Below are 26647 nucleotides of genomic sequence, written 5' to 3'. Positions count from 1 at the left end.
GCACAAAAACTCCTCTACCACGCACTGAAACCTATATATTTTGGGTGTGCGTGTGGGGGGAAACCTGCAATAGGAGCGAATGTGTCATACGTGCGGAGGCTGCGAGGAGAAGAGCTGTCAGGAGAACGCTGCCTCGCTTGAAGCAGTGGAGGCGGTGGGAAAGGACGGTGACGAACGCAGGCTCACCAAAAAATTCCGGCGGTGCTCACGGGCTCGCAGCCCCGGCTCACCCCTCGGGCCCGGCTTCCCTGGGCTCCCCTCGCAGAGGGCTCAGCCTCCCGCAGCTGCCCCCCCGGCCCCCACGGAGCCGCTCCCAGCGGCCACCGGGCAGCGGAAATCCCCCACAGCCCGGCCCGACCCGGCCGGGGGCGCCGAGCGGCCCTGCCCGTCCCCGAGGGCTCCCGGGCGGCCCCGGCCCCCCCGCGGGGCGCTCCCCCCGCTCCGCGCTGTCACCTCACCCCCGCCACGTCCCACGCACCGCAGGCCGAGAGCCGACAGCCCCCGCGAGCCGGACCCGCACCCCGGGGCCGGGAGACAATGAGCAGCCACCACTCACCAGCAGCGCCGGAGCTCCGCGGGTCCGGGGGCGGTTCCTCTCCCCTTCTCCTTCCCCTTCTCCTCCGCCCAGAAGCTGTATCTGGCCGCCAGGAGCCGAACCCCTCCGTCCCCTGGCTGCCCTGAAAGCCGCCTCCGCCGCCGGCCGCGCTCCCTCCCCGAGGAAAGTCACTTTATTCCCCGCTCCAACATGGCTGCTCCCCCCGCCGCCGCAGCAGCCTTCGCCTCGCCGCGGCTCTCCGCGGCTCCCCGCCGCCGTCGCCGGAGAGCGGCCGCAGGCCGTGGTCGGGAGCCTCCCGGCCGGCCGCTGACGGTGCCGAGAGCGTCAGCCGAGCCGGGCCGCGGGGGCGTGCGAGGAAGGGGCGAGCCGAGGCGAGCCGGGCTGGGCTGCGCGTCCCCGCTGCGGGCTGACGCCTCCGCCCGCTCGCACTGAGCCAGCCGCGCCGGCTCCGGGCGCAGGAGGGGCCGGGGACACCCGGGCGCCGGCGACACCTGGCGGCGGCCCCGGCTGAGCCGGCGGCGCGGCGGCGAGCGCGGGGGTCAGGGCGGAGCGCAGGGCCCGCACCGCGGGGAATGCCTCGGGCGGGGAGCGGGGGCTGTCGCAGCGCTTCACTGGGCCGCCCTCCTCGCTGCGGGGGAGCCCGGCCGAGCCGAGCCGAGCGGGGCGCTGCTGCCGTTCCCTGCTCCTCAATGGCCCTGCGCAGCCGCCTCCTCTTGCGGGAGGAAGTGGGTCTCCTCGGCGGAGGCTCCCGGGAAGCCGCCCCGAGGCCCTGCCCGCCGGTGGCCGACCGAGGGGTCTCCCCGAGCGGTCTCCCCGAGCGGTTTCGGGGAGGGCAGGCTGGGAAAGGGGCGTTTGCTGGTTTCATTTTTTCCGGTTTCTGGCAGCGTTTCTTCCTGGGTTTGTGGGGCGATTTAGCTCATCTCTGAGGTATCCCCCTGCTCCCCCCTTCCCACGGCTGAGACATCAGTAACTGAAGGGAAGTCGTGTGGCTTTTTAGATCGATTTCTAACTCATGTTTTCCCATATTTATTCTTGCGGTACTTTATTTCCTTTGTCTCCTGCATTCATGGTCCCTGTACCATCCCTCTTGTCTGCTTTGTGATCGCTCTGCCAGCACCAACTACGCTGCCCTCCTGTGCTTTGAATCTTTTTCCCTTCAAAGTGATCCAGTATGTTTCCTCACTGCTCAACCCTTTCCACCCCTACATTTCTTAGGCTCTGTGTTAATGAACAAAACCTAAACGGTAGTCTTGAGGTCCAGCTATTCTGCGCTATCTGTTGTTTTCACATTTCCACCACTCAAAGAGCAAGATTTATCAGGAAGGCCAGATCTGAAGTGATTTTAGTGACATGGGTTTGAACTCCCAAGTACCAGATCATAGGTACACTTAGGCCGGAATTTGGCAAATTGTTGATTTCTTTTTCCTTTTGGACATCTGCTGATCCTCAGTGTGTGCCTGCTCTCTTACTTTTTCAGCTCAAGTTCAGTGTCACAGTGCCTTTGCCCACCCTCGTGGATACCGGAGTTACTGACTGAATATGCCAGGTCATGTCACAGGCTCTGAACTCACTCACAGGCCTTACAGGTCTTCGCTTCACCACACTGCTGTGAGTGCTGAGGGAGGCTGAAGCTCCTTCGTTCTGCAGGTGGATCTGCACTATGCTGTCTAGGTGGAGACCAGCATATATATTAATTTGCAGCAGCAGCAAGCTCCTGATTTTGAGGAACTCCATGTGCAGCTTATGCTAGCCAGTCCTTCTCCACAGTAGGGCCAAGTGGGAGCTGCCTTCACAGGAGCAGTGCCAGCTGAAAATTCCCCTGCTTCCAGCTCTGTTGACCCTTCCAGCAGCACAAGGAAACCAGAACACAGACGAGTATGTTTCCCAGTAAACAGAAGTCATTTGCTCTTGCCTAAAAAAGGAGTGCAAGCATGAAACCACTTCTTACATGCACAGAAATTCACTTTGTTCATACTGATGTAGTGAACCTCTAGTGAAATTGGTTTAGGATAAAAAAGAAGTAAATATGACTCAGAAACACACTTGCTGTTTCTACAGATAAAACATGACTACCAAGGTATTTCTGAATGTTTTCAAGATGTACATTTGCAAAACTTGTGGGATCTTTAATAACACAGGGAAAGCAGACGCTCAAGCTTTGAACTTCCTGGTAATGCAAAGATACTCCTTACGGATCTCCTTTAAAGCTCAGGAACTACCAGTTCTAGCTAGACCTACCAGTTTTCCTAATCTTTGAATGCTAACAAGATGATGTGTGTTTTGTTTTATCTTATTCAATTTTGGGTAAGTAATCTAATTATAAATGATAGTGTGCAAGTTTGTTACTATATACATGATTTGTGAAACAAGTTCATGAGACAGCACAGCAATGAGTGCATTTATTGCAGCACATCCAAGTAAATGCCGTTCCATATATGAAGTACAGAGAGAAAGTGGAAGTTTATGAAGCCATGTTTTTAAGTATTAAATATATCAGTAAAATATGCTTGTTTTACTTGATACATATCCATGTTTGCTGTTGATACTTCTGTTATGGAAGTAATTATGGCAAACAAAAGAAGAAACTAAAAAAAAGAGCTGTTAGGATGAGTAACCCAAGAAATAAGGGGTCAACACTGTTTGCAGTGTAATCAGAGTATTTTAAGGTTTTTCACTTGTAATGGGGAGAATAATTAGTTAAGAGAGGAGAGTTCGTAACAGTATAACACTCGATATCCATTTGGTCATTGTATCTGCCGCTACTTCATGTCCTGGACAAAGATTTTCACATCTGGGCAAAAGATAGTACATAAGCAAGACAGAGTGACAGACATAAGTTTGAAATGTAGGCACTGATTTTGATTAATTTATCCCATAGGCCTGCTTTTATAACTATATCTATTGATTTGTTTTACTATTTAGTAGATTATGTAGCAATCAATCATATTTCCATCTAGCTACTCATGATTATTAATATTTTAAACTAGTTTTAAGATGGATTGGCTGGTGAGTGCAATAGGTCTGCTCTCTAAGCTAGTGAGAATGGAATACACCCAGGTTACATGCAATGAATTATTGCCACTGGACAATCTGATGAAATCTACATCAGCCATTAGAATATAAATCCAGCAGCAGGAATACAGTGCTGTCAGGGGACCGAGATTTCCTGCTTTGAAAATAAACATACCGGCTTTACCTCTGCATTTATTGAACAAAAGTACATAGTTTTTCTGTGACAGTAAAAGTATAGGAGTTAAATCAGTGGAGTTCACATAATGGCAGATGGAAACCTTACAGAAACGTATGCATTTTTCACACAATGTATGTGGAAAGCAGTTACTTTCCTGCCAAAAGCCAAGCTCAGAATTCTGTGTCACAGCATCAGGAGTCAGCAACCTCACAATCAGCTAGCAGTGTGGGAAAGCATTGTGCTAAACTACAAGAGATGTGTTCATTTGCAGGGGAAAGACTGAAAGTCTTGGCAGGTTATTAAAAGAGGAAATGATTTTCAAATACAATATTCTGTTTTGAAATGCAATTGTTTTTTTCTATTGGATGCCAAAAATTTCTGAAGAATGCAATATCCTCTAACTAATTGTATCTGTGCTCCGAGAAAAGAAACAGAGCTATTGTTCTCCTCACAGCAGGAGCTATTTTTATATTAGTCTGTGTAGCACTCCTTTGTGTAATGATTGTCTTCTACCTACGCAAACTTCAATCCATTTAAAATAATCAAATTAAGATAGTTTCTTGCTTTCTTATACCAAGTTGGTATTCATATAGAGTGTTTTCTAGGTTACTTGGATTTCGTACAAGGCCTTTAGGCTAAAAAAAGTGAAATTCTCTTACCTCAGTCGAAGACCAAACCCCTTCCTCTTTGAATGAATGGAAGCAGGAAGTAGCAACAAGAAGGAGGTCACCCTTGCAGGAAACAAAAGTTTCTTCTGCTAACAAGACCTGTAGCCATTTCTACCGTGATTTCAGTCACTGATAACTGGTCATTGACTTAGTTGCACTTTAATTGAGTTGCACTGTATACTTCACATAGAAAGAGGGAAAGCTACTATTTGTTCTTGTAAACCTTGCTTTTTGCCAAGCAGGAAAGTGTTCTCAAAGTGCAAATAGTGCGGTGTTCATTATCTGCACTTGAGATTTTCATTTATGTAGTAATACAGGTGTTTGGAGACTGATGAACTGCTGGAGAAATTACCATTACTGGAAGGTCTGTGTCATCCTATCCGTATTCCCTATCTCTATTTTGTTATTTATTAGCATATAATTATTTGTAATATATGACATGACATACATATGACATATCATTGTCACTGTTTTCTTCCTTTATGTTGCTTAATCTTTTAGTTACCATATGTAACTTCACAATATCCTATCAGAATGCTAATTAAATATTGTTTCTCATTTCCTTACACCTTGTATTTCTAAGTTTTGAAGAATATTTATCATTCATGAAGATGATAATTTTTGTATCTTTACAATAACTGAGTCGATGCTTTTATTTTTATCTGGCATTTCTGGGACTTGAATTTTCAAACTGTCTACCAGTTGTGGGATCTTTAGCATTGCTTTAGTGGAAAATCTAGTTTCATTGCGTGCTTTATCTTGATTATTTTTTTCTCCAGTTGGAGATTCCTCTGGCTAATGTAAATGAAGTCTTTCTATTGATTTCAGCAAGAATCAGCTTAATCCTTGTAGAAGGAAGTTAATAGCATGGAGAGAGACTTTTTGTACAGTTTTACCTGGGTTTGCAAACAAACACTAGGCACTCTTTTATTTCCCTACTGCTCTGAAAGGCAGGACATCCTGCAAAACACAAGATATTAGGCCTACCTCAACCCAGTGCAATTATCATACTCAGATAGGAAATGGTTAAGTATTTTCTGTAGATTGTCTATAAATAAGGTTTGTGTTGTAGATGATAGGTCATTATTAAACTCTAGCCTAGTGAAAGAAAGAATTTTTAATATATATATTTTTGTTCATATTTTGTGTTGGAGACTAAAACTGGTGAAAAGACTTTGAGCAAAACAATGAAGATCTGCAGGTAATGAAAACTGGTCACTTGTGTATGCTGCTTCTCCTTTTCAAGTACCATTCATGGATACACTTCTCCCTTTATGAAACATCCAGGGAAGAAACTCCTATTCTTCTCCTCTGTTTCTTTCATGCAGGTTCAGTGTCTCAGACAGAATAGCAAGCCTTTCTCTTTCTTCTTCATTGCCAGTAAACTGCTTCATAGAAATTTGCTGTCATTATTCACTGAATTGATTAGAAATGCCATCAGTGAATCTCAGAACATTTGTACCATTTGTACCATTGCCAATTCAAAATACTTAGTGAATTTGAAATTTAAGTACTAAATACACAGAGACTCCTGCAGTTACAAGACTATAGGTGTCAAACTTCTTTTTTCCTTATTGTAATGGTTGCTCTATCCAGAGCATTTTAGGACTTCAGTGAAAGTGTTTTCAGTCATGACTTTCCTCTAATCCTGCTACATAAAACCTGTTTGTTGTAGGAAAGGTGGTATCTGTTCCAGCGAAGATGAAACCAAATCACTCTCAAATTAATCTTTTTTAGGCTGGACGGGAAGGTGTAGAATGGGAATAAAAGAAGTGGGACCGGAGCTAAAATCTGATGTAGAGAATTTGAAGACTATGAGAAAAGGTACATGAAAATGGAACCAGTGTGCATAGTGAATGGAGATAAAACGAGGTGTAGAAAATCTTGGGACATAATTAAGTGGGCTGAGGGAAACATAGACTACTTCAGTGAGGACTGAGTACTGCGCACATTGTTCTGTGTGCCACAAGACAAGGGTATACAATATATTGTTGATGTGCAGAGAATTCCTTATGTATTCTAGAGATCAGTGTGCATGCTCAAATCAATTACATTTTGGAGTTTTTTGTGCATGGGAAGCTGGCTGTCAGACTGCTTTCAAATTTACAATGGTAGCTTTGGAGAAGTCAGTGGTAATTAGCCTTTGCAAAACAAGCACTAAGGTAGGAGGAGAGCTGGGATGGATGAAAGAGAATGCAAAAGAGAAGATATGGAAAAAGGATGCAGGAAATTAGGAGGTAAGTAGATGTAGGGCTTCATCTGGCAGTCTAGGCCAAAGGCCTTTACTGTCTTACAATCTTATCAACACTAACTACGCAAGGGAGATAGGTAGAACTAAGATGTTACTTTTTAATGCATTACTGCCCCAGCTAGTTGCCCTACCCTTCTGCTGCAAGCTGTTACACCCTGAGGGAGAGGAGACGGCAACCATACCTATTTCCCCGTATAGTGTGGCAATTAGCTTTAACCACCAGTGAGGACATTGAGGCAGGTGAGTCAGATGCCTGTAGTTTCTTCTGCCACACCTCCCACAGGGATGGCACCCTCTGGCACATGGGAGGGACAGAGCAGTGAGGCCTGTAATTTTTTTTAAATCAGCACAGCCAGATCAGTCAGGCTTCTCTTAACTAATTTTTGCTGTCCTATGAATCCTCTTGCTTTAGGCAGCCATGTGTATATTCATATGTTGGTGCTAGATTTGGAAAACTCCAACCAAGTGAGAGAGAAAAAAGGGTGGCATAAAACCAGAAGGATATAGATGGCAGCTTCTATCTGCTCATGGAAAGAAATGCTGCTTTGTAGGTGCCAGTGAGAAACTTTACATACCTACATATGCATTTAGGGTTGATTAAACTGATATGTAACCTATAGAATATTTCTGACACTGAAAATACCAAAGTGCATCTTCAAATGAGATTAATAATTTTTACAGATGTAAAGATAAAAAAAAAGAGGTCACTCATAAATTCCAATTGATTTCATTGTGAAATTCCTCACTGATTTCTTTTTGTGTAGCTTCTTACTTTGCCAAATCGTTGATTGATCAAGTAAACTGTTCTTTAAGTCAAGAGCAGCATTTTTCAAGGTCTGTTTCAGCACAGAATAAAATAATTAGAGCTATAAACAAAAAAGAAGCAGGAATGCCACAAACCCCCACATATCTATTACTTGTCATCTGTAGAGTCTAGCTGTTACCACAGAAGCATGTTAAAATTAAATGCTGAGCTTTATTTAACATACTTATTTGTTCTCTCTTCCTTTGCCTTTACTGTTCTTATTTCAAAGCTCTTTTGTTCACAACATGGCATATTCATGGTCATGCAGATACTCATAATCCACAGTAAATTGCTGTACAATTATACTTACCTTTTAAAAACAAAGAAATATACAGTTGGAGCTTTTGTAGCCACTACATAGGTGACTATTACAGTTAGTTAACTATTTTGCAGGACTGATAATAATTTATATCAGTTTCTAGATGATACAGAATTTAGGATAAATGTCTACTAGAAATTAAAAAGAAAAATAATAAAAAAGAAGAGGCAACTATGTACATGAAAGTCTATATTTGTGTGATTTCATATCACTAGCATTCTCATGGAATATTTTGTTTTGAAAAATTAATTTATCTTTTTTTATAATTCATCAAAATAGTTTATTTTGCCCACCAATAAGCTCTCCATAGAAACAGGCGTATCTTAGTAACATACCAAGAATAGAGTTCAGGGAATACACTGCATCTGTGTATACTGCCTTTAAAGAGACATTTGTAGTTGTTACAAGGGAATGGGAGAGTTGTCTTTCTGCAATTCTAGCAGGCACAGCACTGCAATGCAACATGTCTCGGTGCTTCCTAGGTTGATCTTACACATGAGTTGCGGGTCGCTTCTACCCACATTATTCCTTGCCCTTCATAGGAGCATATCAGCAAAGATGTCAAACTGCTGTCCCTTACGGCTGGTGTTTTATTTTTTGGCTTTGTTTTAATTGGATGCTAGCTGATGAACTACATAAACACTTATTGCTTTTGGCCCTTGTCAGCTGAATTAAAACTGTTTTGACTACTGCCCCTGATTTTTTTCCATCCCAGTCTTTCTAACATAGAAAAGTCTTGAAAATTGTATCACTGGTGTCACCTCTTGTGGATCTGTAGTTGCTCTGTAGGGCATTACTTTTCCACCATATCGGTCCAGCTGGGTGACTTCAGGTGACCCTAGCTTTACCAGCTCTGTCACAGTTTTGCTTCTCTCCATTTTGCTCTTCCATGTTTGCTGTAGCATACCTGTTTGTTCTCTGGCATCTTTGTTCTCTCTGTTCCTCACCATGCTGAAGAGATCCAAGGGAATGGTTATGATGATATTTGGGCTTCTCTGCAGCACTGTGTCGATATTTACACTGAGCTGATTATTAGCAAGTTGAGTATATGAGTACACTGTAAAATCCACATAGTTTAACCAGTGCTTCAGGGGAAAAGAAGCAGAAGTAGTGTGGTGCAGGTCCCTTACATGTACCTTACATGGTTGGTGGGGGCCATGCCATTACTTTGTCCAGGTAGAAAGGGATGAAGCATGCTTTTCAGCTGATTCTTGCACTGCTCTGTAGTTGTTATTTGCTTCATATTGCCTGCCTTGGCTAGTATTTTTCTCTGCTTCAAAGTAACCCGGGGTGGGTAGGGTAGAGGATGTCCTAATCCCAGCCCTCCACAGAAGCTTTAAGATGTCAAGCAACAGAACATCTCATCCTGGGTTTTGATTACGGAAAAGAGTGTTTATCAGCTTTGGTCTCAGTCTCAGACTAACTGAGGGAATGAAGATAGAGGCAAGATATCTCTTGTCTCAGCACACAGTTATTAAAAGAACATGGCTGGAGGCAAAGAAGAGGCCGAGGAACCGGGAGAAACCAGATAGATTTAACAAGAAATTTTCTTACCAACCAGGTAGGGAGAATGAGGCAGAGAGAAAGCATCTTGCTGAAACATGGTTTTAAAACTTTTGTATTTGTGTAGTTAATCTAAATTTGCAGCACTAGCAAGTGAGCTATTTCAGAATAAGAGACGCACACTTCTCTCAGTTCTCTTTGTCTACGGCATTTCCATGCTCAGGTCTCATGCAGCTGTTGGTCCTCACTCTACAGCCTGCACCATCTTTCAGCAGCCACAGTTCACTTCCTTTACCTTCCACACAGATGGTAATGGGGCAGGCCAGGGACCTTTTCCCATGTGAGAATGGACGTGGGAGAAGGAATAAGACAGAGCACCGATAGAAGAGCAGGAAGGCCTGCAGTGATACTGAAAGGTGATCTATACAGAAGGAACAGATTCAGCTTAAAGCAGCTGATCTCCTCTCCTAGGCCCTAGCAGAACCAGCAGATTGCTGCCTCAGCAGCTGTCAAAGGCTGTGTCTACATTAGTAATTTGTTTCAAAGCAATAGTGCATTGTCTCCACTTACCATGTGGTGTTTCAGTTCTCCAAGTGGTTTTGGTGCATACAAACTAAATTCCTTAAGGAGGAAACGAAAACAGCAGCTCTGCTTCAAATCTGCTCCACATATAACCTAGTGCTAATGGGGACAAGAGGTTACAAAATAGTGTGTGAGCTGCATCGTCTCAAGGTCCTCTAGCACATACCTAACACTTTTCTTCTCAGAAAGCTTTGAAACACATGTATAGTGGAGGTGTTTGGCTCTGGTGACCAGGCTAAATATAATCCAGAAAAAAACCCCAAAACACATACCATGGAAAAATGAGGTGCCTTAGTATCAACTGTTTTGTTCTACCAATCCATTCCTTATGTGCTGGATTACTTTCTCAAGAAAATACTTCCTACTTTGCCTCTACCTTGAGCTGGCTTTGGGAAATGCCAAATCTAACCTAAAAATGTACCTAGAATGTACTTGTATCTGATCAGGGGGATGCCCACACAGTTTAATTACATATGTTAGTTTTTAATCACTAAAAACAGCTCTTCAATCACTATGAGCTGATGTTGCTCATCTTAACTTGAATGGAAGAGATACAGCAAAACCTGCCAGCAATCACAATACTGGTACCGTAGCCAAGGATACAGGGAGAGCTGTGGAACTGTACTCTAGGATGGGTAAAGGCACACAAGCTGACAACGGCACTTGGTAAGATGCCTACTGACCAAGAAAAAAAAGACAGATATAGCTAAGTGAATAACTGTGACAACGTTCTCTCCTAAATGGAAGCTACTATTGTGTCTGCTACGAGGGTAGAAGAAACCAAACAATTGTTTAAGTCAGAATGATGAATAGATGTAAGGTCTATATTTACTAATATAATTACAAAATCACGTAAATTCTTAAATGTTGTATTTCTTTTTTTCCACTTTTCCTGTGATTTCCATTTATTTATGAGCTTCTTTATTGCATAGCTCAGTGGCAGCACTGATCTAAGCTTTTGCAAGTACCCAGTCCGCTCTGCTGCTATTGTCACAGTCAAGATTTAGTTACAGCTGCTCCCAGGAGCCATAACGTGCCACAGTCCCTCACATATCCTACAGTGAATTGAAAACATGTTCTAACAAAATGTTATGAAAGGACATGCAAGATTACAAAGACCTTTCTTTTTCATATAGAAAATTCTAATGTTCTTTAGGAAGCTGTAATTTGTACAGTTTAATCTTTTTTTCTTACTATGTCAGATAAACCTAGACATTCTGCTCTCAGATGATAGCACATTTGGAGATCTGAGAGATACAGGGAGCTGCTGGAACATATTGCAGAAGCCTAAAGCACTTAGCAACAGAGAGAGTGTGGGATGCAGCGACAGAAGCCGGAATGTGGAAACAAGTGACATCGAGGCGGCTGTTTCAGAAAGAAGAGCTTTTACTTTGTTTATAATTTCAGTAATTCTAAAGAACTTCGCAGTGTGGGAGGTCACTGCAGTCTCTGACTCTGCACATATTCTTCTCTGTGTGACTGCTTTTCAAACGCCTAAGCTAATTTTTACCCAAAAGTGCTGGATGTATTAATTTCCTTTTGTATTTCCTGTTTCTCTCAGAAACTAGAGAAGTAAAATCAAGATATATGTTTTGCTTCAGTTTATCCTGTTAAAACATACTCATGTGGCATGCACTGTGAGGAGTTTTTAAAATGATAATGTCTTCTGGAGGGATACAAGTATTCACCATGATGATTTTTAGTGCTTTGCAATACAACAGCCTGATAGTGTGCACTGATGATGGATGTCAAATAACTACAACAAAGAAGACATCTGAGGTGCTGACCAGGATAAATTGAGTTGAGATAAAATAAAAATGTCTCCAACATCAGAGTGACTTTTAGAAGGGGATTCAGAAATCACTGTGTTTCTAAGTTCTGCGGGTCCTACTGAGGTAGAAAGAATCTGGACAGCTTTACTCACCAATTGCTGGAGACTGTTTTACTGAATAAATATGTGTCTGCAAATGCAAAAATCTCCTTTCCCTTGAACAGTTATTGTGCACATTAAATGGAAGGGCTGCACAGCTCTAGGGTTGAAACAAAGGCCTTAGGCTATATAGGACACTTAAGGAATTTGGAAACTTTACCATAAATTTTGTATTTTGTATTTAATGAGGGTTGAGCTAGCCATTAGTTTGCATTTTCTTTTTCCTCTCTGTAAATGTCTCTTGTGGTTTGCATTATTCAGTAATCTAATTGTGTCTTGGCCTCCAATCAGGAGGTCTGGAGACACACTATCTTGGCCTCCAGTTGGGAGGTCTGGAGACACACCATCTTTAACGCTGCTGATGCTTTTGAGAAATCACGCAGGATCACTCTTGAGGAGAAAAGACAACGCAGAAAGAATCGTGTCTTGCAGAATTTACCACCTAAGGAGCCCTTCTGCTGTGCCTTTTGCAACTGGATGTGTCTATCTCGTATTGGCCTCTTTAGCCACCAGCGTGCTTGCAACAAACGTGTGTAGAGCCCTCCGCAAATCTTCGTTTGCGAAGCCTAGCTGTGAAAAAATTGTGTCTACTTTTGAGGTATTACCTATCGAAAATAACAGTAAAAGGAAATGATAGAGATGTAAATTATGAGGTGCTACAGAAATGCACAGAACAGAAAAAAAGGGAATAAATTCATATATAGTAATGATGCCCGAGGAACTATTAGTATTGAAGTCTAACAAATTTATCTACTCACTGAATAGTAGACTGTAGAATAGCTTCAGGCTGCTGTTGATACTCTTTAAGTTCACAGGTGACCTGTCATTGGGTAACTGGCCTTTTAAAGGGAATTGAATCAGCCTAACTACTGATCAACTCTTTACTTCCCAAATGCTGCAGTAATTTCAGTTATTAAAGTGCTGTAACCACCTTACACTAGATGGCAAAATTAAAAAAAAAAAAGTAAAATAAAATGAAATGAAATAAAAAAGGTCACAAAATGCAGTCACCAGACCAAAGCTGGGTAATAAACCTATTACCAAGAAAGTTAATGAAGTACAGAGACATCCTGACATCCCTAGGCTGTAAGAGACGTGTAGTGTAGGCATTATCAAATTGTTCAGGCTACAACAGGGTGAACCTGAAAAGTAATCCCATGACACTTACAAAGAGCAACATCTTCAAGCCTTCCAAAACACACTGGGACCTCTTACAGCTCACTAAAGCAGAGAAGATCATTTTGCTCTGAACCTCCCTAGGTCCCTTTGCTTAGGAACAACACTGAAAATATGTTCCACCATTTGTAGCCTCAGGGCAAAACACTTTTCCTTGAGGACGTTTCCCACAGCTAGCTCCCTCTCTGCAAACTTCTCAGGGACTAAGCGCCAGACTGTCTCTCTACATTTCAATGTCTTGCTTCCATATTAATAGCTACAGAGCCCCAGAGAGGAAGTATCACCTGTTGAAGAGGTTTAAAGACCTGAAATTCCAGCACCATCCTAAAACATATGCCTTGACCTACTCCCACTAAATGTTTTTCCTTTCTTCCTGCTTTCTTCTTCTATTGCTCTCAGCTACTGCCTTTCTCTTGCTATAAGGAAGACCATTATCTCCTTATCTCAGATCTCTGCTACACCCAGCATACATAATTGGCACCATCATCCCTGAATTTTCTGACTCTGAAAGTGTAAGTCTGAGGCTTAAGGGAGCTCCACCTGCTGCATGGAGAGCTGCCTGACCCCCTCACCTTACCATTCAGCACTCCCACTTTCTGACTTCTACTCCAGGTGCTTCTTCGAAGAACACCTCAGATAATGGAAATTGTAGGCCTTTTCAAAAAAAAAAAAAAAAAAGCAAAAACTCCAAAACCAACCAACAACAACAAAAGAACAAACAAAAAACCCAACCCAAAACTTAAAAAAAAACAAACCAAAAAAAACCCCAAAAAACCAGCAAATGAACCAATCAAAGAAACCCAAAACAAAAACCAAAACCCACCTCAGGAATTAAGACCCTTTTCCCCAGAAAATGAGCCTGGAACTCCCATTTACCCCTCTTAATGTCTGAAGGCAGCCAGCATCACTATCATGCTTGTAGCTGGAGGTAGAGAGTAGTCAGTGTTGCTGTTATCAAAGGCAAGTTCGCCCAATTTTAGATCTGAGAAATAAAGGCTAGGGACTGCCATAGCTAAATTCATCCTGTTCTTTGCCCAAAAATCCTGACCACAGCAAACATATACAAAAGTGAAAGTATCTCTTTCAGGAAGGATTCTGAAAAAGGTATTATTTTTTATTTTTCATCTATTTCCTTCTTCTGTCTAGACTGTCTCTTACTATTCCCCTGAGCAGCCTCTGGAGGTGTACTTCAGAGACCTACTTCCAGCAGCGTTCAAGGCATGATTTCTTTTCTCTTAAGGAAAGACTGTCCTCCTGAGAATACCAAAAGAGAATACCATTCACATGCTCCTTTCCATCCTCTACAACTACAACAGAAGTTGTACTACCATCTACTACACTTCCTTCTCCCTGTATGCCAGATGCCGCATCTTACAGAGCCCTTGAGCTTTCCAGATCAAATCGCAGTCTCTGCATCCCATTATCAAGTCTCTCCCATCTTGTCATCTCCATACTTTTATTTACCAGATCCTTCACTGTGCACCTGTTGTACTATGAACACTGGCCATTAAATGTGCACCCACACTATGCAAAGTAGCACCCGAGCATAACTACACAACATGATCCCAGATACACTGACTTCAGAGACATACTGTTCTGGTACGTCCTTCTGCTGTAATTACATTGTTTTGGTATTTCCACACAGTTCAGCACTATGCCAAGTGGCTAAGCCTGATTAGAGCTGGCTTAGATACTGCATCTGATGTCAGATCAGAACTGGCAACAGAGTCATCTGACCTCTCACTGAAATGGGGATTTGGCATTATGGCACTGCTCCACTCATTTCCTTTTCTTCTTACACTTCCCTGAAAACATACCTGAATACTCTTCCTGAGTGATGAGGCTCCTGTGAACTACAGATCATATAAATGCTGAAAAGTTACAGAGAAGCACATTGCTTGGAGTGTGCATATTGCTGAGTGAGGGCCAGGTGGGTATTGCTGCGATAGTTGAACCAACAGCAGGAGTATTATTATAGCAGGATAAACATTATCCTCAGACATGCTTCTTAGTAAGTGTTTTAAGGAAATTATTATGGGTTCTCTGCTGTTCTGCAGCACGATGAGGGCAGGCTCTCTAGTCTCTCAGTCCCTGCAAATGATTGCAGTGAAACAGTGTGGACAGAGCTGTCACACTGAGTCTTACCGCCTGAGACTGATCTGCTGCCTACCAACTGAGCTGCCCAGACACAGTGGTCTCTGGCTTAGGGACAGCATTTATATGTAGATGGTCTATGGAGAGTAGCCTGGAAAAAAAGGAGGCTCTTAGGAAAGTACATGATGCATTAGAGTTTGTTATTTTAAAGAAATAAACCAAAGATATCAAGAAAAGGATATTGTCATTCCAGAGCTGGAGAGCACTTTTTGTAGAAGAGCTTAATGAAGTGGTTCTTTCTTCTTAACTTAACCATGAGACAAAATACAGACCAGGGGCATAGGCCCTATTTGTAAACTTTAACCTTGAAACTGATAGGATACCATACACAATGCACTGGCATGTTTTGTTAGGTATTTATAATCACTGCAGTTTTGTCCTCTGTGTTAATAGCACTGAGGAAACATTGAAAATCTTCTCTTTAGCTTTTTAAGACAAACAGAAGATGTAGTTCTGTCACAAGTAAAAAATGCTTAACTTATGGCATAAAGTGTGTAAGCATTTCCCTCTCCTCTCTCTGCAAAGAAAAGTGGAGGTCTTAGAAGGCTGTCTTCAAGTAGAGATATTTTAAAAAACAACTTTCCCAAAATGGCATAATTGTTTTTCATCCTGCTTCAAAAAAATTTTGTTTCCCAGTTAGCAAAGTAGTCTGTGGCTGTATTAACAAGGAAAACAGTGTAATCAGAGCAGATTTATACTGCGAAACTAATTCCAGGGACCAAATGTTCACATAATGCACATTTGGGGGATTTTACTTTGAACTTGTTCTAGTCTATTCCTAGAAGCTGAATCGCCAGTACCAGTTGGAAGATGTTGCATTTGCTCGTGGAGTGCACATTTCAGCTTAGGTCTGTTTAGAGGCGTCCAACTCATGCACTCACGATCATTCTGTAACATACCACAAGTGCAGAACTGTGGGTACTTCAAAAGTGTACTCTTGATCACAACCAAATTGCTAATGTAGATGCATCTCAGACCTAAAAATTATCATGGATTTTTTTTAACTCATGTTTGCTACCTAGTGATTATTTTTCTGATGTTAAAATTGTATTTCATGTTTGCTACCTAATGATTATTTTTCTGATGTTAAAATTGTATTTGAATTACCTTTATGCTAACTCAGATGGATGTATAATGCTTTACTTCAGGGAAGCTCTGTCTGCCTTCTTTAAGGAACCATTCTGTCAGTCTTATAATGGAATTATACAAATACAACATAATAAAATTTGCTTCTTTAAGGATAATTTATTAAGCAACTCTATTGCTGACAATAGAGAAGAATAATATAATCTAGCTCATTTACTTTGATTGTACAAAGGCAAATACCATCTTTTTGTCTCAAAATGTAATAAATGTGCCAGAGTATATGAAGTACATCCACTGAGTAAAAAAACCAAAAACTAATATATCCATACCTAGTAGAGGAAGAGCCATATGTCTACCTGAAAGCATTTTAGCAAAATTTTCAAAACTTGCTAGCAAAATTTCATCTACATTTGTGAGGCCAATGTCTAACTACTTTTTATTATTGCATCAATTAAACATGGTAAAGTGCTGATAGCAATTTCTGTTTTTTTCTAAAGTGTCATCATGTAGAGAAAAGGCAATAGTTCAATTTTGCTAATTTGAAATTCTGAGGGAGAAAAGGGTAAAGCTTACAATTTCATTCTTATTTAATCTTTTCACATGTATGTAAAATGCAAAACAACTACTAGTTCTTAAACATTAATTTTCTTAAAATTCTAAAGTATTAAGATAAAAGCTCACAATTACGAAATTACATATATCATTATTAGAAATAATATATATCAAAAGCTCAGAATGGTTTATATTAATAGAAAGAAAAAACTAGAAATATAATTACATAGCAAATTTTAAAAAATATTACTGAAAAATATGACAAATCAAAATAACTATGTGAAAACAAAGGTATTTTTTCTACTTTCTTGAATAAGCAATGCTTAATAATCAACAAATAGCTACTCTTCCACTTTGTGTCATTTTCTACTGCTGACTTCCAGGCTGCTAAATCTCCTAGTTCAAGGTCAGGCTAGTGCCCCAAACAATTTCTGTCAGCTGCTTGAAAAAACCTCAATCAGCAGATACTTTGACCTTGGAGTGAAATATTCTTGCGAGTGCGAAACTATAAGAATGGAAAATGGAAGTAACGATGCCAAAAAGTTTCAAAATTCATACTGTGACGCAGTAAGAAATAGCCTGAACAGAAATGCATTGATCTAAAAATACTGAAGGGCATCACCAGGTTATTTTAGGCGACCCTTTGTTTGTTGCCAATAGATAATTCCTAGAAGAGTCTATTTTGATCCTGTGAGTACTCCCAGACCAAATGCACAACAGAGAAAGTGTTATGATAAGGATGCATTTGGCTACTCAGGAGTTATATATACAAACAATAGTGTTATTTTGCCAAGAAGATTTCTATTTGCAGCATTTACAGCAGCTCAGAATTATAAACAGCAAATGTGCATCAGGAGAATATGAATAAAAATGCATTGTCATATTTGGCTTCAAGAGAATTTGGGAAGATCTTTGGAACTCAGATCTTCAGAATTTATTTCCTGGAATAGGCCATACTTTCATTTAAAGTTTGTCTTGAGAATATTTATGAAATGAAGAAAATACATTAAAAAAAAAGTCACCATTTTTTCCAAAATCTAATCTTGTTACTAGATGCCTACCTAGCAGTCAGCTTAAGCTGAATGTAGTTAAAAGAGAAATAATTTCCACAGTCCTTCTCTGCCAGTCCTTTGTTCACATTCCATAGAAAACAGAACCATCTTTGCCTGTCTCTCTGCTCAATAAATTGGGTGTTGTCTTTAGCTCAGGCCTCTCTCTAGGATTTTATATAGATAGCTAAGTGTTCTACCTTTTTAGTGCTTTTCTAAGATGCAGTTTCCATGCATATTACTAAAAATCTTGTTCAGACTTTCACCTTTTCATGATTGAAAGGGCTTTTTCACCAGACTTCTTTACTGTTGCTCTAACTAGCCTTAGGCATAGCTTCTTCATTAGAAGAACCCTTACAGGTTCCTGAGATTTGAGGCAAGATCGCTGAGTGAGACAAGAACTTTCCTCCATGGTCTGTCTAGTGAACTGAAATTAGTACATCCTTAGACAAAATATTTGCAAGTTCCTGGAAGTCTTTAAAAAATAAACTATACCAAATGATGTCTACTTGAGTAGAATTTATTTGTAAACTGGAAAATACTTGTAAACTGGAAAAGTGTCTTAAACAAATATAGAAAATAACATGAATTGTAGGCAAACTCTCTCATTGAAGCAATATTTCTATTTTTGTAAAGTCACTAATGGACTTTAATATATCCAACAGTTAAGTACTTTGGTACTTAAGTCCGTAAAGCAGATTTTAGAATCTGTTGTGTTTCAATTTAAATCTCTGACAAACTCAGGCAGCTATATAAAAACCCTGCTGCATCTCGCTTCCCGAAGACTGGTTAACCCACTCAGTGCATAACAATACAATCTGAGTGGGTGAGTCAAATCTCACAGATTGTTCACACAAGTATTACACACTCCTACAACTTTCTTTATGTGTGTGAGGGGGGGATTCAACTGAACGAGGTCACTTCTCCCAGATAACATATTTTCTGCAAGTCAACTGAGATTCACCTATATGCCTATTTCCCTAATGATAAAAGGAAACTGAGAAAACCTTTCTGTGAGCATTCACACTCACATTAAAAAAACCCCAGCTTTTATGTTATAACCTTGAAAGCTGACACTTCATCTTTAGAGTTTGGCACTGAAACCTTTCATATGATACCATCAAAACAGAGTGACAACTGTCACCCCAAACTCTAACGCAGCTCCAGAAGAACCTGGCGCTTACACAGTTCTCAGTCATTGCAGTTCTTTCTCGTGTTGATCACTCTTTTACCTTCTTCTTACAACACTGATGAATTAGATCAGAAAAGAAGCTAACAACTGTTTTCAAGTAAAAACTTAGCATTTTCCTTCTCCTAGCATTCACTTGCATTACAACTGTCCCAGATCTGCTTTCAACGTATCTTAAAAGACCACCAATTTCTTGTCAATAGACACATGTCTCAGCTGCTTTGTTAATCTATGTTCCAGATGTCAAAGACCATTCCATTGTCTGACAAATTTTGTATACTGCTCACTGACAGGAACGGTATTGGAATATTTTACAAATACGTGTCACTGTCTCAGTAAAGGACTGGAATCGCTGGTTTTTTTGAAAAGTTATCTGTATTGTGTTCTAAATAAGCCATTTCCACCATCTTTTCACATTTCCCTACCTTTGCAATCAGACATGTATCCTAATTCAGGACATGTTTCTTTCTGGTACAGCAAAAAATACACAAATGCTGTCAAAACATAACAGTATATCTCTCATCTCCTTACTAACTCTTCCATTAAAAGGTAGCAGGTAGCCCTTAGAAGGCTAGGAATTCACAAATTCTGATTGAATGTAAAGGCAGATTTAAGTAAGGCATCTGAGTCTAAAGACACTATCAGCTGCCACAAGCAGCATTACCAAATAGCCCTAAAGCATGAAGGCGGGAAGGAAATGATGACAGTGTAATCTCTCATAGGTGCCCATGAAAGCCCTGTATTCCCATATCTGTCTCATTAGCTGTAGGTATAGACAAGTGCCACAGACTGCAATAGCAATAAACATGCAGGTCTGCTGCATGTCTCTGCTTCCTCTACAGTTAGTTATTTAAAAGGTACATTGATTCCAGTGTGCATTTTGCCTCTTGTAAGCTCAGTACAAATTCTCCCTTCATCACATTTATAAAGTGCCAGTACTCCTGGCATTCAGCAACTTAGTTCATCTCTTTCAGCTATCTGATGGCTTTTTAAGGACCTTTATCAGGCAACTTAGAGCTACTATTTTGTAACACATCTAATTCCCCTATACCATCTGAATAGCAAATGCTGTACTGTCATATAAGACATTGTGTTTCCTTGACCTTCTTTTCCTTGACTAACTCACAAACTGAATTTCTCTGTAAGAATCAGCACACATCTGCCACTGCTTTGTCTAGATGTACTTCTATTTTTTAAATCCAACAATGCACTCCTACTCAAAGGGGGGATTCCCTACTGAAAGTGGATTCCCACTGGCACTTAGGAACAGGTAGGCATACTGCAAGTTCAGTAAATGCAGATCCCAGTTCTGAATATGCTAGTACATAAATATGTTAAGCATTATTTTAAAGTGTCATGTCTTCATTAGCCTAATAGCCTGAAGATGCTAAGTGATGGCCCAGAATCACTTCTACTCAGACTATTTTTCCTGAAAGCATCAAGGAAGAGATGACATAAATGTAGCTCTTTCAAATCTCTGAGGACTGTCCTGTTGCATCCATGACCACCTCTTATCTCTGAATATCAAACAGCAAAATCACCATAATTCAGGTGTACCTTTGCTACAAGCACCTAGGAAGGGATCTGAACACGCATCTCAGAATTATTCATAGGAAACAGACATCTACTGATGCACCAAATAGGGCTCAGCAGACATTACCTCAGCTCCTGTGCCTAGATATCACTGGACACTCTCCCTGCCCAGTTCTGCTGTGATCATACAGTGTTTCCCCCCTTTGTCTGCTCTTAGTAACCACTGCTGTTCACACAAGTGGAACATGAGAAGTAAGCAGGCAGCTTGATGAGTTAACAGCAAAGTTTTTCCCCTTTCCAACACAAGCATGCTCGTGGTCCTATAGCCATGAGAGCAGACACTTCCAATATGGGGTTTTACTAAGTTAACTCTTTGTGGGTCCTTCTGTTTCTGAAGCAGCTTTCTCCTGTCTGACCTGGTGGTGTTAAAGCACAGGTTGCTATAACCTTTCAGCTTGGTTCAATGGATTTACCTAAATTCCACTTACTGGGAGCCTGTCTGTGCCAATGCTCCATAATCTCACTTACTTTCTCCCTAATGTTACTGTAATTCAAATTACTACCTAAATGTTCACCTACCAATGATGAATAAATCATTAGCCTTCCAATCAACAGATCACGTTTTTTAGGGTGTAGGGATGTATGTAATTCAAAAAGTTGCTATAAACTTAAGTTTTTGAGGAATTTATCTTATCTCTTACAACTTCAGTAGCCATCACTCTCTTATTGTTTTGCACACACCAGGTTTTTCTCTGTAAAGATCAGATTATACAAGCTGAATGCTTCTGAAGAATCTATACTCTTTCCAAAGTTAAAACGTTTCATTCATTTATCTATAAGCCTTTTTGTCTTTGGGACCCATTAAATGTCCGACCCATTAAATGTTAGATGGAGGCTCTTTGAAGTGTAAATTTGAGTCTTCCCCAGCACAGTAAAATAGGAATCAATATTGTAAGCATCCAGAATTGAAATGACACACACACTATAGTGTTTGCTGCGGTGTAGTTCCTTGCTGTGATCCACCCTGGGTGCTGAGAGGGTCAGAACTGCCCTCCTTACGCTAAACCTCCACGTAGCACGGAATGCACACTTGCACCCTGTCGAGCTCACACGTGAATTTTAGACTGAACACTCCATGTGTGACCAGCTACGCCCTGAGTTAACCTCCCAGTGGTTAATGCTTTATCTTTACATAGTTCTGTAATCTCTCCCTTTGGAGAACGGCTATACTCCCTCTCTCTGTTTTCTTTGACTCAGTTTGTTTCTATGGCTGAAACACTAATCCGAATTGCAAATATTACAGTCATGCCATCATCTGCTAGCAAAATATTAGAGATATGCAAAGTTTTGCTGAGCAGTCTCGTTTCCAGTATCTCAAGTTCCCCTTGAAGCTTCTGGCACTGCTGTTTTGTGAAGCGCTCTCTGCATCTCGTGAATGTGAAGATTAGCCCTTTGGGATGCAGCACCACCTAGTGAGGCAAACTAGCTCAGAACTTCATAGGGACTTGAAACGGATGCCACCAGCAATACTCACAAGTGGCACAAGCTGCCTTTCACAAGAGGCCAGTGTTTATTAGTCATCTGGAATCCATCATAGGGAGCTCTTTGGTTAGCATGGCAAAGCACAGGCAAAATCTTTAAATGTAGCAGTAATTGCTCTCCAAGCCAAGTTCTCATATTTCATTTGTCCTGTAAAATTTGCTTCTGTACCCAGTGATTTCTAAATCCCTGCATCAACACCTTTTTGCTGTATCTTTTCATTGCAGGCTTCGTTTTCTACTATCTCCACAGAAATTTGAGGAACCCATTTCCTCTTGCGTTCAGCCTAAATTGCTCCCACCTAAATGGCATAGCCATTGTCACTGGAATTGACTTCATGCATACGAATTGCCTGTAATGATTCTTGCTAACATCTTCCCATAGTCGCACAATACCTGTTGGGCTTGGATCCACACAACTCCCGGCAGGTGGGATACAATACAAAATCACTGTGTAAAATGAGTCAGGCACGTTAGTCATAAGTTAATTAAAATTTCTGCATCTTACCTATAATATGTAGATGATTCCCATATCGTTTATTTGGCCTCGCTAATGCAGTATTTTCTGATTCCAATCATTCAGCATGCTGATGCTGCATCTCTCCAGTTGTTCGAAGGGTAGTTCCTTTACTGTCATCTATGAATTCCTTGGATGAGTTTTTCAAGTACTTCTTTGCCTTATTCCTCTCTATTGATCGTTTTCCATTCAATGTCAAGAAACTGCCTCCAGCTGGCCCTGGCTACCGGGACTCATTGCTCACTCACATTTCTAAGCATTCACTTTCATGTTTTCAATTAAGCTGTCCCTTATGCTCATCATGATGATGGACATGGCAACGGAGCCGGTTTCCTTCACATCCCTCCCAAACCTCTTTACCATGTGTCTGTAATGAACTTCAAAACACATAGGTTGCTATGGCCACCTCCTAGATCATAAATATGGCTGTTATTTCCTAGTTTGCCACCTTCTTTTTTTTAATAGACAAATATAACCATTAAGAGGGTAAGCACACTTTCATCTTTTTTCTATATCCGTGCAGTAGGCAGGCTCAGTGGCACAATCAGTTCAAAGTGACATCCCCGGTGAAATACGCTGTTGTGACCCTTGAAGATGGTTCTATTCAGGAGTAAGAGCTGGACTCGCTGATCCCTGTGGTTCCCTTCCAGCTCAGCATATTTCGTGATTCTGTCCCTCCCGGCCTGTCCGGCAGTGACCCCTCGGGGCCGCTGCCCGCGGCCGTTGCCCGGTGACGGCTGCGCGTCCCCGCCGTGGCCGGGCCGAGCCATGGCGGACCCCGCCGCGCCGCCGCTCCGCGCCGCCGGCCCGCAGCCCCCGCCCGCCGCTTCCCTCCGGGCCGCACCGCGGGGCAACCCAGCGGTGGACAGCTTCGAGGCCGAGCTGCGGGGCGCCCTGGGCCTCCTGCGGCGGCTGGGAGGCGCGGGGGCGGGGGAGGCCAAGCCGTCGCAGCACGACCTGCACCGCCGCGGGTAGGGCTGCGCCGCCGCCCCTTGTTCCTGCGTCGCCGCCCGCTCTGGGAGCCGCTTGCCATTCCCCCTTCCCCTGCCTCAAACCCCCTTCCTCGGCTGCGCCCCTCTTCCTTTGCTGTCTTGCTCCAGTCCAGTCCCCTCGGCCGCCCCACGGGGCTTTCCGCGCCGCCTCCCCGCGGCTCTCGGGCTGCCCTTCCCGGCCGCCCCTCGCCCCTTCTGGGGTTCCCCCTTACGCTGCATCCCACGGGCTGGGCAGCACCTTTCCTTCATGCTCACCCTGGACTGGGAGCTAGCCAGGAGTTTGTTCACCCGGTCAGCTTTACCAGCACTGAGCCAAAGCACCGGTAATCCGTTTCCTTTTTTTCTTTTTCTTCTTTTTCTTTTTTTTTTTCATTTTTTAAAACCCCTTCAAAATCTGAAGACAGCCCTTTTTTTCAGAACTTCCTAGAAGTCAATGCTTTAGGGAAAAAGCACAAGGTGTTGTGGAAGTTGGCAGCCACCACTGTTGGCTCTATCAGAGTTGCCTGAGCTTGCTGGTAGGAAAATCCCTTCGTAGTGCTGGAGCAACTGGCAGAGCACCAGTGTGTACGGCTGCATGCGAGGGTGGACACTTGTGGGCACGTACATGCCTTTAAAAGATGTGCTTGCAGTAGAGCTACACGAGGGTAACACCACACAGCTCTTTTTGTGCATATGTCTCTGTCTGCGTTGGTATATTTTTATACACATATGTGCGGGCAGAGCATATGGCGAGTATAATAGTGCATATTTGTTTGCCTGCATACATGCATATCTGTGGGTATGCATAAATCTAGATTTTGTACTGCAGTTAAGACAGAGCAACTGGAATGGGTGTATGATTCATAGTGCTTGCATATGTCTTTTACAGACTGTGCATTTCTCATGTAGCATTTAGGTACATTGTGATATAAGAGCTCAACTGGTTCTTTTAAGATGAATAGTTAATTTTCTATTGTTATCCAAACAGTGCTCTATTCTAAATTTACAAGTCTTTAACACAAAACCCACAAATTTCCCAGGATATCAAAAGTTCCTTCAAAAACAGCACAGGAATTAGGTTACAGGGCTGTTGCCTTGTCACTTAGGTGCAGCTTCTACCCTTGCATATTTCACTCAGTAGTTTTCCTGGATGTAGTCCACAAATGACCCTTCTCTAAAGGATCTGTTTACGTTTTTAGAAGGTATACAGATTCTGCAGCCTGGCATGTGTCTGAACTGGAGATCTTAATTTTCTAAGGTATCTGAATTACTAATTTGTTCATTGTCAGATCTAGGCCTAAGGTGTATCATGCAGGTATCAGTCTCCAGGTATCTGTCTCTCAGTGTCTTTTTATATTGCTTCAGCAGCTGATTTCAGTGTTTTGCAACTTTGAAGGCTTTCTGTAGTTTCAGGCCTTTTTGTTTTTGCTTTAGCTGATCTGTATTATTATTTTAAAAGTTATCCTCTCTAGGCCTCCTTCGCTTCTTCAGACACCACCAAAATTGCCAATAATGAATCTTCTATGCATTCTTTGTATCTTTGGTTGGGAGATGGGTATGCTGAGTCTTCCACTTTGCAATGGATTGCCAAATTATAAGTTTTTGTAAACAAGGTTTCCAAGCCTTTCTTTACTTTATCTTCTCAAATATTTTGACCTAAGTAGACTCTGTCTTATTCAAACTGGTATTTTGTGAATGTGACCCATGACCATGTATAACTCAGTTGTCATGAGAGCATTTTCATGTTTGAAGAAATCTACAGTGTTCTACATGAAGAGGCCATGTGATGGCCATGTGATGATTAGAAGACACTAATGATGATGATCCCTACCAAAATTCCTGGGCACTGAAAATGTTGTGTGACATGAAGCTCCCAGTAGCTCTGCATCCTCAAGCGTTCTTCATTTGTATAGGGACTGAGGTAGAAGACTGGAATTCTGGTGAATAGCGCATGTTCAGGCAGCTAGCAAAGTCATGACTATTTATTTGTTATTGTGAAATTTCAGGGTTGTTTCTCCCTAGCCTTTCATTGTTTGATAACTCAGAATTGGAGCATGTGCTGCTTACAGAACTAGCCTTACTCTTGTTGTTCCTAAAAACTTCTGAAGGTAATGGCTATTACAGATGCTTTCCTAAATGCTCTAAAGACTTCATGCTGTGTCATTTGTCAATCTACTTTTCCTGGTCTGGTTTGAGATCAAAGTGTTCTTGTTATTCAAGGAGCAAGAAAACCAGCTTCCACATGGCAAGTATGTTCAGTTTAGAAAAATAAAATTGTCAACTTCATTCCTCCAATGCTTTCAGCCTTTGGTATTGATAAGTCAGCAGTAAGGCCATAATTTAGGCACTTGCAATGTTCTAATGTAAAACAAAAATTACTGAGGACCTGCCCTGGAATCACAAATCTTTTCAACCAGGAGTAGCAATCAAAAGTAATTTTTCCTCAACTAAACAAGAAGTTGTTTTACCCCATTTCTCATGGCAACAGGGCCATAAAAACATTACTTTGAACTATGGATTTTATCTCATATATGGCTTAGCCACCCTTATTTGTTGATCAGTATCAGAGAAGCCTTTACTACTTGTAGTAAAGATTTTAGCCATGAGTGCCTTACCCTGTGCACACTATTATGGGTGAACCGTAAGGACATTTTTTCTATTACTCATAGAATGGCTGGGAATAAGGAAATTTCACCTCTGAGCTCCAACAGCTCAGTGGTTTTTTAAGAATCTACTTGCTTAACTTGTTACTCTGATGTCCTACAGCCTGTTTAAAGGAAAGGCTAATGAGCTGTTTGGGAAGTGTCTCACTCCCCTCCTTTGTCTGTGTCAAAGAAACATTGTGTCATAAACTCACTTGTAGTGAATCAGTTTCCCCTAATCTTCCCATTGAAGTTGAAAAGTCTGGTCAGATTTGTCACTACTTTGCCAAAGTAGTTTCTTACAGATTTGTTGCTCGTTTATTACATCTAAGAATCTCATATGTTAATATGAGCATTTGAAACAAAAAATGACGATGACCTTCACTGGAGACTTTCCAGCTGATGAGTCTTAAAGAAATGTATCAGTCTCACCTTT

The 26647-nt window shown here is 41.7% G+C and overlaps 2 protein-coding genes and 1 long non-coding RNA gene across 7 annotated transcripts in view; 1 reads left to right on the top strand and 2 right to left on the bottom strand.

Moving 5' to 3' along the window:
• CDK17 (cyclin dependent kinase 17) overlaps positions 1-1038 on the bottom strand; it is a 91027-nt gene extending 89989 nt beyond the window's left edge. Inside the window, exon 1 of one of the 2 annotated variants that reach the window (XM_027732209.2) lies at positions 557-1038. The gene's annotated coding sequence lies outside the window, so the exon portion shown is untranslated. The remainder of the gene's footprint in view (positions 1-556) is intronic. The other variant, XM_027732210.2, reaches the window with a different exon arrangement.
• A 1258-nt stretch (positions 1039-2296) lies between these two features.
• LOC120322576 lies at positions 2297-23260 on the bottom strand. Its single transcript, XR_005562363.1, has 3 exons — positions 22590-23260; positions 9863-9973; positions 2297-2468 (listed from the first exon to the last, which is right to left on the bottom strand). It is a non-coding gene; the product is annotated as an uncharacterized LOC120322576 (long non-coding RNA).
• A 106-nt stretch (positions 23261-23366) lies between these two features.
• The window catches only part of CFAP54 (cilia and flagella associated protein 54), a 108178-nt gene continuing 104897 nt past the window's right edge, over positions 23367-26647 (top strand). For all 4 annotated transcript variants that reach the window (XM_027732276.2, XM_039378218.1, XM_027732275.2 and 1 more), the window contains exon 1: positions 23367-23569. In XM_027732276.2, the coding sequence (XP_027588077.2) occupies positions 23367-23569 (203 nt within the window). The remainder of the gene's footprint in view (positions 23570-26647) is intronic.

Source organism: Pipra filicauda, unplaced genomic scaffold, assembly GCF_003945595.2.
Source record: "Pipra filicauda isolate LSUMZ 115617 unplaced genomic scaffold, ASM394559v2 scaffold132_size2486313_pilon, whole genome shotgun sequence".
NCBI lineage: Eukaryota > Metazoa > Chordata > Aves > Passeriformes > Pipridae > Pipra > Pipra filicauda.
The sequence above is the reverse complement of the archived record's forward strand: the minus strand, read 5'-3'. Positions and strand labels throughout refer to the sequence as shown.